The sequence below is a fragment of the Desarmillaria tabescens genome (genome assembly GCF_030435595.1).
Source record: "Desarmillaria tabescens strain CCBAS 213 chromosome Unknown EV420scaffold_145, whole genome shotgun sequence".
Classification (NCBI taxonomy): domain Eukaryota; kingdom Fungi; phylum Basidiomycota; class Agaricomycetes; order Agaricales; family Physalacriaceae; genus Desarmillaria; species Desarmillaria tabescens.
In genome coordinates this window covers 3,899-14,251 of record NW_026848444.1, presented here as the reverse complement: position 1 = coordinate 14,251, position 10,353 = coordinate 3,899, and the positions used below count along the sequence as shown (strand labels likewise).

The window sequence follows — 10,353 nt, the reverse complement described above, 5'->3', positions numbered from 1 at the left end:
GAAAGGCAGAGAGGCACAAAACATACTTGATCAGAGTTGTTTGAATTGCAATTTTGTGTTTTATCAAAATTTCAAATTCTGAAATCATACAAGCTAAGACAAGAGAGTAGAATCTCTGAGAAGATACTCATATTTCTCTATGTCAGGAAGATAATAATAGCACCTTTTGATGGGACAAAATAGCCTGTGGGTCCTGTAAAGCACAATGGCAATGATCTGACATATCAGCAAGCACTGATGAGGTTGCAGTGGGGCCAGATGAAGCTGTGTGCCAGTGAATGTTAAGGGAGGTGGCAGAGAGTGAGAAAACTTATCAGAGGCTTGTGGTATCAAAGATCTTTGCATAGCTTAAAAAATGTAAGTGATTTTTGCACAAATAATGAAAACACATACCAAATGAGACCATAAGCAGTCCTTTGCTAGGGGGTGGATGTCTACAAGAGCTGACCATTAAGTTGAATCAAACATCATGCATGGAGAGAGACAGAGAGAAGAAAAGAAATACAGATATTAGCAGTGAGGAGAATGGGAAAAGATGAGACTATGACAATTACAAAGATGAACATTCACAAGAAGAAAAACATATGTATGTGCTCATATATAAATACCATTGAAATTGATGCTTTTACTACACCCTCTTTCTATCCCTATGGCTACTGCCCCTGGTCGCCAAAACCATGCTGAACAATAAGAGTTTTTCTGCAATTTTCTGGCCAATGTCTCTGTTATGAAGATGTTGCTGGAGATGAGTGAGATTTCCAATGCGGTCTTGTTCTGAACACCTTCTACCTTTCAACATCAGCTCAAAGTGTACAACTGTATGATTGACTTTCATGAGGACACTGCTATGTGGCATCTTTATCAAGATTGCATTTTTGATTTGGACCATATAATAGATATGTGCTTCTCTTTCTTATTAGATGTATATTGACATGATTTTCAGATTAGATGATGATGTTTTTCACCAGTTGCATTATAGCATCACACTCTAGCAGCTACAAGAAAGGTGTTAGAATGAGTAGTATTTCTTTGTGCACCCTTTGCAATGATGTTCTTGGTCTAGTGAGTCTACCCTCTCCTTACTTTCATCATTGCTAACATAAACCACAGATTATAAACTTCTGTAAAGATGCAACCTAAGAGCTGACAAGCACCTGAACAGATCACTTAGAACAAGTGAGCTTTTGTGTTTTGTTTTGGAGATTTTAGCTAACAGGATACAAAGCATTGTAAATATCTGATAGAAACATATGATCTCCCTAAGAGTGGATGCCCTAAACAATACTGGGATCCTGCTAAACTGTGCATACTAATAGAGAAATCATTTCATATACTGGCTAGTCCTCAATCAGAAATAACAATAAATCAGGTATGAATCTCTATTATACTTATCAACTTGTCTGATATAATTTAGATTCTTTGACATATTTTTCTCTAGACACTGATGCTGATGACTGGCTGTCATCCAGGATCCTTCTGCAGGAATAGTCATTATAAGAATAAACAGTTAAAGTTTTCTGTGAGTATTAATATTATCACATATGATATAATCTGACACTAATCAGGGCTTTGTATTATGTTGAACACCATATAATGCATCAACTTGACAAAAAATGTCAAATAAAAACCTGCTACATGCATTCAATAGTCCAGATACAATGTAGGCACTGTGCCATGAGTAATTGGTGAGAAACTTAGATAGTCATAAGGAAAGAAGCTAGAGTTGGATATATATAATCTTAGCCAAAGCTGGGGCTTAAGGTCACAGCTGAGGCTGCTTAAATACATGTTTGAGTATACTAATAATAGAACTACAATACAAGGGTGTTAGATAGGCACTGAAGATAAGATGAGATAAAAGGAAAAGCATAATAAACTGCAACATGGAGTCTTTGATTTATTGGTTACTCCTGTGATCTGAGTGGCAAGTGATACTGTTATTTCTGTGGCTCAAAACTGAAAACAGCTACAGGGGTTCTGGAAGGTGTGGTGCTATACTGCTTCTAGAGAGGACTTGCAGCTTTGCTACATATTCTCTTTGGAAGTGAAATGGCCAAAGGTATGCTTCATCATCAGGTTAATTCAGATACTCTGAGTAAGTGTTATTCCAATGCAGTGCAAACTCTTGATTTAGTTGGGGCTGTCATGGAAGGAGTGACTGAGCAGGCTTGAGAAACCACCTATACAAATGCTCCAGCATTGCACAGAAGGTATGCCTTGATTCTCTCTATTATATTCATAGTCTAATGTTTTGCCAGTAAAAACACTAAATATATGAAGTGTCTGTCATTGGAAGATACTGTCAAGTCCCATCCTCATCTTTAATCACTTTATACAGTCTAGAAGTTTCTAGTGAAGCATATTAAAGCCTCATCTGTAGACTGGACTCTTATCTTGGCAAGTAAAACTTATTATAGGGTATTATGCAGCATCTAACATTTTATATTAGCCAACTCTGGTTGGTACTTGGAAAAAGAATGAGGAGATGCATTTCATTAAAGATGTTTGCCTGAGCATGATTGTGGACCATTTGACAGTCACTGATACTGATATCAAGGATGATTTCACTGCTGATGTCCCTGAAGATCACAATGAACACATATGCATTTGTGGAGATGTATACAAGCATGTTCAAGGGCAATACACTCAGCTACTTTGTTCTGTTTGTGGTGACCACTACCAGCAAAGGATTTCAGCAACTTATACAGAAGATCTCAAAGGCAAGAGTCTTATGACATATGAATCTCACCAAGAAGAGACTAACAAGCCTATTAGTCTTCCCTCCATTTTTGTCACTATGCTTCAGGAGGAGTCAAAACAAGAAAGTGAGATTGCAAGAGAGAGAGAAGAGGCAGCAGCAAAAGAGTTGGCAGAGAAGATGGATCTGAAATGTGATCCCAACAGCATTGTGAAGGTGTCTTCTGGAGAGATGACATTAGAGTAATCAGCTAGAAGACTGAGCATTCTCAGGTGAGTTACAAATTTTTCTATTTTACACTTTTATTGATTTCTTTTGAAAATTGTGGGTCAATCATGAGGCAGAAAACCATAGAAGACAATAATGTCCTATTTGTATTAGTGATACTTCCTTGGAAGATTCATTGCACTTCCAGTTCTACAAAAGTACTGCTAGGTATCAAGAACATTATGATGTAAATCATCATCAGGACAAGAGGGTCTCACAGTGCTGCTTTTCAGAATAGAAGGAAGAGGGAATATAACAGTGAAATAAACCAGGAGCTAGATCACTTTTTTTTGAATACTTCACTAAAACAAATACTTCTTTATAATTGTCATATGTTGTTAAGAACTTGATATAATTAGATGTTTCAAACATTTGATTGGAAAATATATTAAAGTTGTACTTAAATCCTCTTAAAATACTGGTCCAACTTTACCATCTCTGGAAAGTTAATGTCTACATTCAAACTGTCTTCTCTGGCCTTCTTCATGATCTGGATCCCAAGCTCAGATGACTGAAACTGTCAAGCACCAACTTGGATTGGCAAGGTCGAGCCTTAGTTTGTCACTCGCACTTTGGTGAAGTGAAACAAAGGTAGCGATGCAGACCAAGTTAAGTAGTCAGGACTGAATCAGTCACGGAACTTGGAGTTCAGGTAAAAGTTGGGAGTATATGACTTTAGCCAAAGCTGAGGTTTAACCACAGTGCAGGCTACTACTTAAATACAAGTTTGGTGCATTAATAATAACTGTACTACTATGGTTCCATGATAGAGAACAAGTGCGATATGGCCAATGGCAATATGCCAGTGCAAGAACTACCCAATGGTGAGTGGCCAGCTAGACAAGGAAGACTCTGGGGGAACTGTGCCCTTGTGGCCAAGACTCTGCCTGAGTAAGAATGTCTGAGCTCGTCCACTGTGAATCAGGGATCAAGTGATGCGGAAGCAACTGTTGATTGATCAGAGCAAAGATACCATGATGGAAGTTATTGTGTGATGCAGGAGTATTAGCATGGGTTACGGATGAGCCGGATGGAAGTGATGATGAGAATAAGATGACGATCGAGGAAGAATGACATGAAGCAAATGACTAAAGCAAAAATAGGGGTGAATTTGTGACAAACTCTTAGCACTATTTCTATCTTGTTTTCTCCCTCAATGAAAATGCCTGTGCCTGCCCTTGCATTTGCCATCCCATTGTGAATGCAGGAGCCATCAGTTGCAGCAGTTATCACTTCACCATTTGGAGAGAACATTCTCATGTCTGGTAAGATATTGCATGTTTTGTCTTCTGTGAATATTCAGAACATGTCAGCTAATGTGCCATGGGTTGTGATTCTTTGATCAAATTTGTAGCCTTCTTTAAGAATTTGGGGAGCCTCCTCATAATCTTCCAGGAGCATAAATCTAGGGTCCCACTTCGGAGGCAGAGTGTCCATCAGTTCCTTCACTCATAGGATACATGCGTTTGGGCAGATGCATCTCAGGTTCTCTGACATTGCAGTGCAGATAAAGCACTGACATCTTGGGCCTCGTTTGGAGCATGAGTAGTTAGGGTCATCAATGAGGTAGGAGATTTCTTCTGCTTCCCCTACCAGGTGTAGCTTATGGTTCTCATGAAGGCAGGTACTCGTCGCTGATCGAGTCAGGAGGTGGATTCTAGGGTCCACTTCTGAGTGGAACCAGATAGGTCAGTAATGCAGTATTTTCCTGGAGAAGGCTATGCCTTCTGCTCAAATGCCTATCTTCTTTGCAATATCATATATTCTTTGAATGTCACAAGGTAGCTCAGATCTTTTTGCTCCAAATGATTGAAGGAAGATATTCAGTTTTACTCCAGGGCTGATGTTTTTTTCTGCGTTTAATGCTGCACAGGCAAGAATATCATGCACGAAATAAGCCCAGGTAGGTTGTTCCCTGGCAAGTAGTGATTTGACCCACATTGCTTCTATTGCTTTGTTCCAAGCATGGAGATCAAGTATGTCTAGGCCTCCTTAGCTCCTTGAGGCCTTCAATGTCTCAAAATCAACTAGGTTTTTTGTTTTTCCTTCCCAAATGAACTTCCATATTTGTTTCTTGAGTTTGTCCTTTACATGTTTTGGCATGCCCTGCACCACAGTAAGATATTGGCATGGGCTCCAGTCCTAGAGAAGATTGATAAGAACCTTGACTGCTGGAAATTGTCACATTCTTCAGTCCCCGGTCGCCGAATCATAATTCAGACAGTCATTGGCAGCCTCACCCATATCTTCTAGGATGTTATTTCCAAACCACACACCCAGAATTTGGATGGCCTCTTTTTCTTTAACAATGTGGATGTTTCTCAGTATTTCATTAAAGTTATCCTTTGCTTTCCAGCAGGTGCTTAGCTTCAGACGAAAATCTTTGCTACCAATCGGGATGATTTGGGTTTTCGTAACGTTGAAACAGGCTCCACTAGCAAGGCACCAGGTATCCAGTAGGCACATGAGGTCATTGAAGTCATCATTCTCATCAAGGAAGGTGGTTGTGTTATCTGCAAAAAGGTTGGCGATCAGTCTTTCTTCTGACCCTGAGACTGTCAGACCTTTTAGATCTGAGCATCTTAGCATCTTAGCCAGAGGCTCGATAGTGAGATTCAATAGGAGGCAGGACAGGGGGTCTCCTTGACATACCCCTCAGGTGACTTTGAAAGGTGAGCTGAGGTAGCCATTTACCATGACCCTTGTTTGTGCATATTCATATAAAGACTTCACCATTGCAATGAAAGGGGCTGGAATTTGGAAAGCTTCCAGCACTTTCCATAGATAATCATGACAGATTTTGTCATACGCTTTCTCTTGGTCAAGTGTGACAATCATTCCATTCTTCTGGATGAGGTTAGCATAGTCAAGATCATGCAGATGAGTTTAGTCTGGTTTGTTATCTGTCATCCTGGAATAAATCCAGCCTGGCTTTTATGGATCAATTGTGGGGCTGAGGTGACTAGTTTGATTGATAGGGCCTTTGTGAGTAGTTTATATTCTGAATTTAATAGTGATGGGCCAATAGTTTGACATCTTATTTTAGTTGTTCTTTTTGTATATTGGGCACATCCACCCATCCGTGAAACTGGTCGATTTATCTATACCAAATTCCTCCATATCATTAAAGACTGAGGTCAGTAGACCTACAATATCAAAGGCTGGCAGGTTCTTTCACTTATCTTCCATGTATCTGTTATTGAGAACTTTAAAGAACTTATTGGTTGCATCATTTATCCCTGGGACAGAATCATTCTTAGATATCCATAGGGGTTTTACTATCTGATCATGGTCCAGTTTCTTTATAAGGTTTTCCTTATTCTCTTTTGTAGATGATGCCTTTATTTTGTCAAGGATAGTTTGAATCGTGGTGGCTCTTGTTTCCTTGTCGACATCCAAACCTTCATACTGCAGAGTGTTCCCATGGAAGTCTTTCATCATTTCTGCCATTAGTGGTGAATGTTTTTCATATACTGGCTCAGTTTCTAGCAAAGGAGCTGATTCTAATAGGTTATTGGTGCTCCCATTTAGGCTTTACTGAGTCTGGTTCCTCAGTGGATTGGGAATTTCAAGAGCATGTATAATGTCTCTTGGCTTAGATTCCTTATTCACTTGGAAATAGTATTTCGATACTGTCTCCCCTTCTAAGCGGTTCTTTGCTGTGATGAACCTGCTGAATTTTTATGCCCATCCTGTTTTAGGCTCTTAAGTTCTGACTTAAGTTTGCCCAGTTTATTGGATCTTTCCATGTTGCTCAGTGACTGGTCCTTAGAGGTGGCATCAATGGCTTTGCTGAGGGTTGATTCTTTCAACTGGTTCTGGGCTTTAATTATTTGTTCTCTTTCTTTAGCTTGATTCATTGCCTCTGTGATGAATTTATGATACGTTCTCTAAGGATTCATATCTTGAATTCTACCTGCTCGTCTTATCGTGTCAATTTCCTGTTGAGCGTTCAGTCCAAGTTCCTTGACTTTGATGGACAGTTGACGGTCTTTTAGGACAAAATCAGGGCATGCCCACCTGCCCTTTCCAATGAGCAGAGCTTCCTCATGAGCGATTTGCATGGATACCATCTTGTGGTCTACTCCTATGATACCAACTGGGTGTATTCTCCACTGTCTAGCATGTTCAAAGAGGTTGTCCATCACATAAATTCAGTCAATATATGACTGGTATGTGTTTTGGACTATCTCATTCGTATCTGAGGATTGCACACTCTTTGTGCAGCTAAATAAAAAGTATTTTTTGTCTGGGAATGTGCTTTGCCAGCTGTCTCTTAGACTGAGGAGTTGCTTGCGGTTGTCAAACGCTGTCAAGACATCAGAATGATCGTTATGCATTGGTAAGCAATCAATCGCATTTTCCACAAAGTTCATATTGCCCCTCATGTAATCTGGCCACCAGTTACAGTTGGCATCAAAAAAGTTGTACAAGGTTTCAAAGAATGTTGTGCTGTCTTTAGCATCACCTCATTTCACATTGGGGCCATATATACCCAGTATTGTAATCTCTTTTTCATGATACCATCTTGTCTTCATTAACAGGGCTCTTCCTGGAATAATGACTTTTGTTTTAATGTGGTGCCATAGTGTGAGCTGTTTCTTAACTACTATTGCAACTCCTCCTTTTCTTGTTGGATTTTCAGGATCTGCTGTAAAGTGGATTTTCATCCTACACATGAAGAGATTCTCCAGTTCATCCCTTCTACATTCTGTCAAGTGAGCTTCCGAAACAATCAAAATGCCAGTTCTTGACATCCTAAGGAGTTAGTTTATATGGCTCCATTTACTATTTTGGATGCTTTCACCAGACCCCAAGCAGCCAAACCCATTGATGTTTAGCAAGAGATCATGATGCCTGCTTTGGTTTCCTTTTTGTGATTCGCTCTTCTCTCTTGTCTGTTGTTTGGGAATGTGTTATGGGGGGGGTACTCTCCTGGGAGTTGCTTAACTGTGGTGGCTGCATAGGCATGTTGCTTGTAGCATTTGTAAACCCATTCATTTGAGAGTATGGCTCTCTCACTACTTGGTTCATGGCATGGCCACTCTCGCTGTTTGGGGTCTCATCTATGGGAGGACTTGAGTCATGTGAGTTTGCTGAGAAGCTCAGCTGGTGTCTTCGACATATATGTCATTGACTCTTACCAATGCAGACTTGCATGGTTTCTCTTGTGCCTGCACATAATGAGGTTTGAGAGGCAGCTGGCATATTCCTATCACTGTCTGGAGGACCATGCAACATTAGGTCAACCACACTATTCTCCAGGAATTCTGATGCTGGTTCCCCACTGTCGCTACTTGCACTACCATCTTGCATAGAGGGATAACCAGTGGGTATGTCAGAGCCTCGACTGGGTAGAGTGAGACCGATACCATAACCACTCACAATATTGTTTGCTGTAATCCTATTATCCAAACTGTTAATAGCACTGTTAGTTCACATATGGGATGGCCAAACCACTTGTATGCTAGATGAATCTGCTTGAACATATCTCCCCTAGTGAGAGGGAAGGCATAACAAGCAGTGTAGACTCCATTAGGTCCTGTTTAGAGACAGTTGTATCACCCCTCCCCATTCAGCAGTCCAACTTGCCTCCACTAAGCTGTCAGTAATCAGAACAGGAAGATGCTTTGATGAATGTTAGATGGCTTTAACAGACTTTTCATCTTTTCCAGTCTCACCCCTGGTTCTGCTTTTCTGAGCTTGAGGCTCACCGAGATCAAACAAGTGGAGGTAAAGTATCTCTATTGAAAGCAAAAGGTTACATTAAGTGGCATTTAAATGGTAAGCAGACTACTGCTTTTTACCATGCCCGACTACTTTTCAACCATCATTGTAGTTCCTTCCATGTTTGGAATGACCACCTGACTTCTCATTACCCTCCTTTCATTTCTGGCCTGGGTCTTTGGGGGTTTCTGATTTCATCATTCAGAGTCAGAGTTCCTTGGTGGTGGGGCCATACTATGCTGAGTCGACCTCTGGGAAGAGGCAAGCATGGCTTGGATGGCTTTGATTCTTGCACCAGTTGCAGCCAATAATCTTGTCCACATTCAAAAGCTGTTGATAGTTTACATGAACTTTGAGTTGTCGGATGTAGGCTGTGAGCACCCAATGAAGATCAAGGTCATCAGTGATAGGTTCACCCATGAGCATAAGCACTGGTCCCTTATCATTATCGAGATTCTTCGTCTCGATGTAGAGGAGACGTCAGAACTGAGTCATCCTGATGGTGAGCTTGACTGGGTTTCTGAAATTCCCCTGTGATTGGGTGATGCATTTGACGAGGTTTTGCAGGGGAATATCATGCCATGCTGCCAGTTTAAGACAGGCCAGGGCTTCAGCTATGAGGAAGGCATTGTTGCAGACAATGTTTCCTTGGAAAGCCACAATAACCCAGGCAAGAGCTTTGGGATTGAAGGGGATGAAGTTCCAAACTATACAAGAGGGGATGGCAAAACTTTGGTGCCACAGCAAGTATCTGATGAAATCTTCGGAAATGCCTGTGATGATGAGCGGCCATGGTTTGTCGAAGGTGCTCTTCCTGTTGTGGCCTTCATCTTTCTTCCTTGCTTTCTTTTCTTCTTTTGATTCTACCAGGTAGAAAGCCATGATAGTGCCTTTGTCTGGGAAGTTGAAACCTTCGAGGAATTCTGTGAGGAGAATGTCGGCACACAGGTTTTCAGAGTAGAATTTGGGTCCAGTGCCATAGGGGATTGTGTCAACAACCAACTATACTCGACTTAGATCAACTAAGGATCGCCACTTGCACTTCGGTGGGCGATGCTCTTAGAGGTCAAAGGAGAGGTATGAAGTCGATCGAGGACTTAGATAGTCTCAAAACGCGGAGCTATGAGTTAGGTAGATTAGATCTTAGCCGAAGCTGGGGTTTAGACCAGCTGAGGCTCTACTTAAATACACTTTGGATACACTAATAATAGTACATGAGAAACTGTCCGTAGTGATCGCATATGAGTAATCGAGCTGAGTAAAATGAAGAAAAATGAATAAACCATAACATTACCCCCTCTCTAAGACTCGTTCGTCCCAAATGAGTCCTCAGATTCCCACTCATCGCTGTCTGAAGAGGAATGTTTGGATTCAGAGTAGAACAATGGAATATCATCGTCCTCATCTTCGTCGTCTGCATTCCAGTTTTCATGAATTCATTGGAGGTTTTGGAGGTTTACCTCTTCCTCGGTGTCCTCTTCCTCTATCACCAGTTCTCCGTCAGCTTCATCTGTGGTGACAATGGGCCATTTGTTCCATAAGAAGTCAGGTTCTAGTTCAGGGTTAAATGCTGGGTGCCAATTTTGGGCTACCAAGTCAATTAATTGCAAAGAAGGGGAAGAGGGATAAGAGTCTTGTTGGGTTTCGCTGTTGTACGATAG

The 10,353-nt window shown here is 41.0% G+C and overlaps 3 protein-coding genes across 3 annotated transcripts; 1 reads left to right on the top strand and 2 right to left on the bottom strand.

The window, feature by feature from the left end:
* Window positions 1-4,957: 4,957 nt before the first annotated feature.
* EV420DRAFT_1623587 (uncharacterized protein) lies at window positions 4,958-5,554 on the bottom strand (the record flags this gene model as incomplete). The annotated part of the gene is made up of 2 exons (XM_060475953.1): window positions 4,958-5,107; window positions 5,240-5,554. 2 exons carry the CDS (start codon window positions 5,552-5,554, stop codon window positions 4,958-4,960), a joined length of 465 nt encoding a protein of 154 aa, XP_060322033.1.
* A 585-nt stretch (window positions 5,555-6,139) lies between these two features.
* Window positions 6,140-7,110, bottom strand: EV420DRAFT_1487907 (uncharacterized protein; the record flags this gene model as incomplete). Its single annotated transcript, XM_060470581.1, has 3 exons — window positions 6,140-6,408; window positions 6,636-6,830; window positions 6,882-7,110. The coding sequence occupies 3 exons, from the start codon at window positions 7,108-7,110 to the stop codon at window positions 6,140-6,142; spliced, it is 693 nt and encodes a 230-aa protein (XP_060322032.1).
* Window positions 7,111-8,959: 1,849 nt separating this feature from the next.
* Window positions 8,960-9,709, top strand: EV420DRAFT_1653059 (uncharacterized protein; the record flags this gene model as incomplete). Its single annotated transcript, XM_060478704.1, has 3 exons — window positions 8,960-9,208; window positions 9,260-9,511; window positions 9,563-9,709. 3 exons carry the CDS (start codon window positions 8,960-8,962, stop codon window positions 9,707-9,709), a joined length of 648 nt encoding a protein of 215 aa, XP_060322031.1.
* Between the last annotated feature and the right edge of the window lie 644 nt (window positions 9,710-10,353).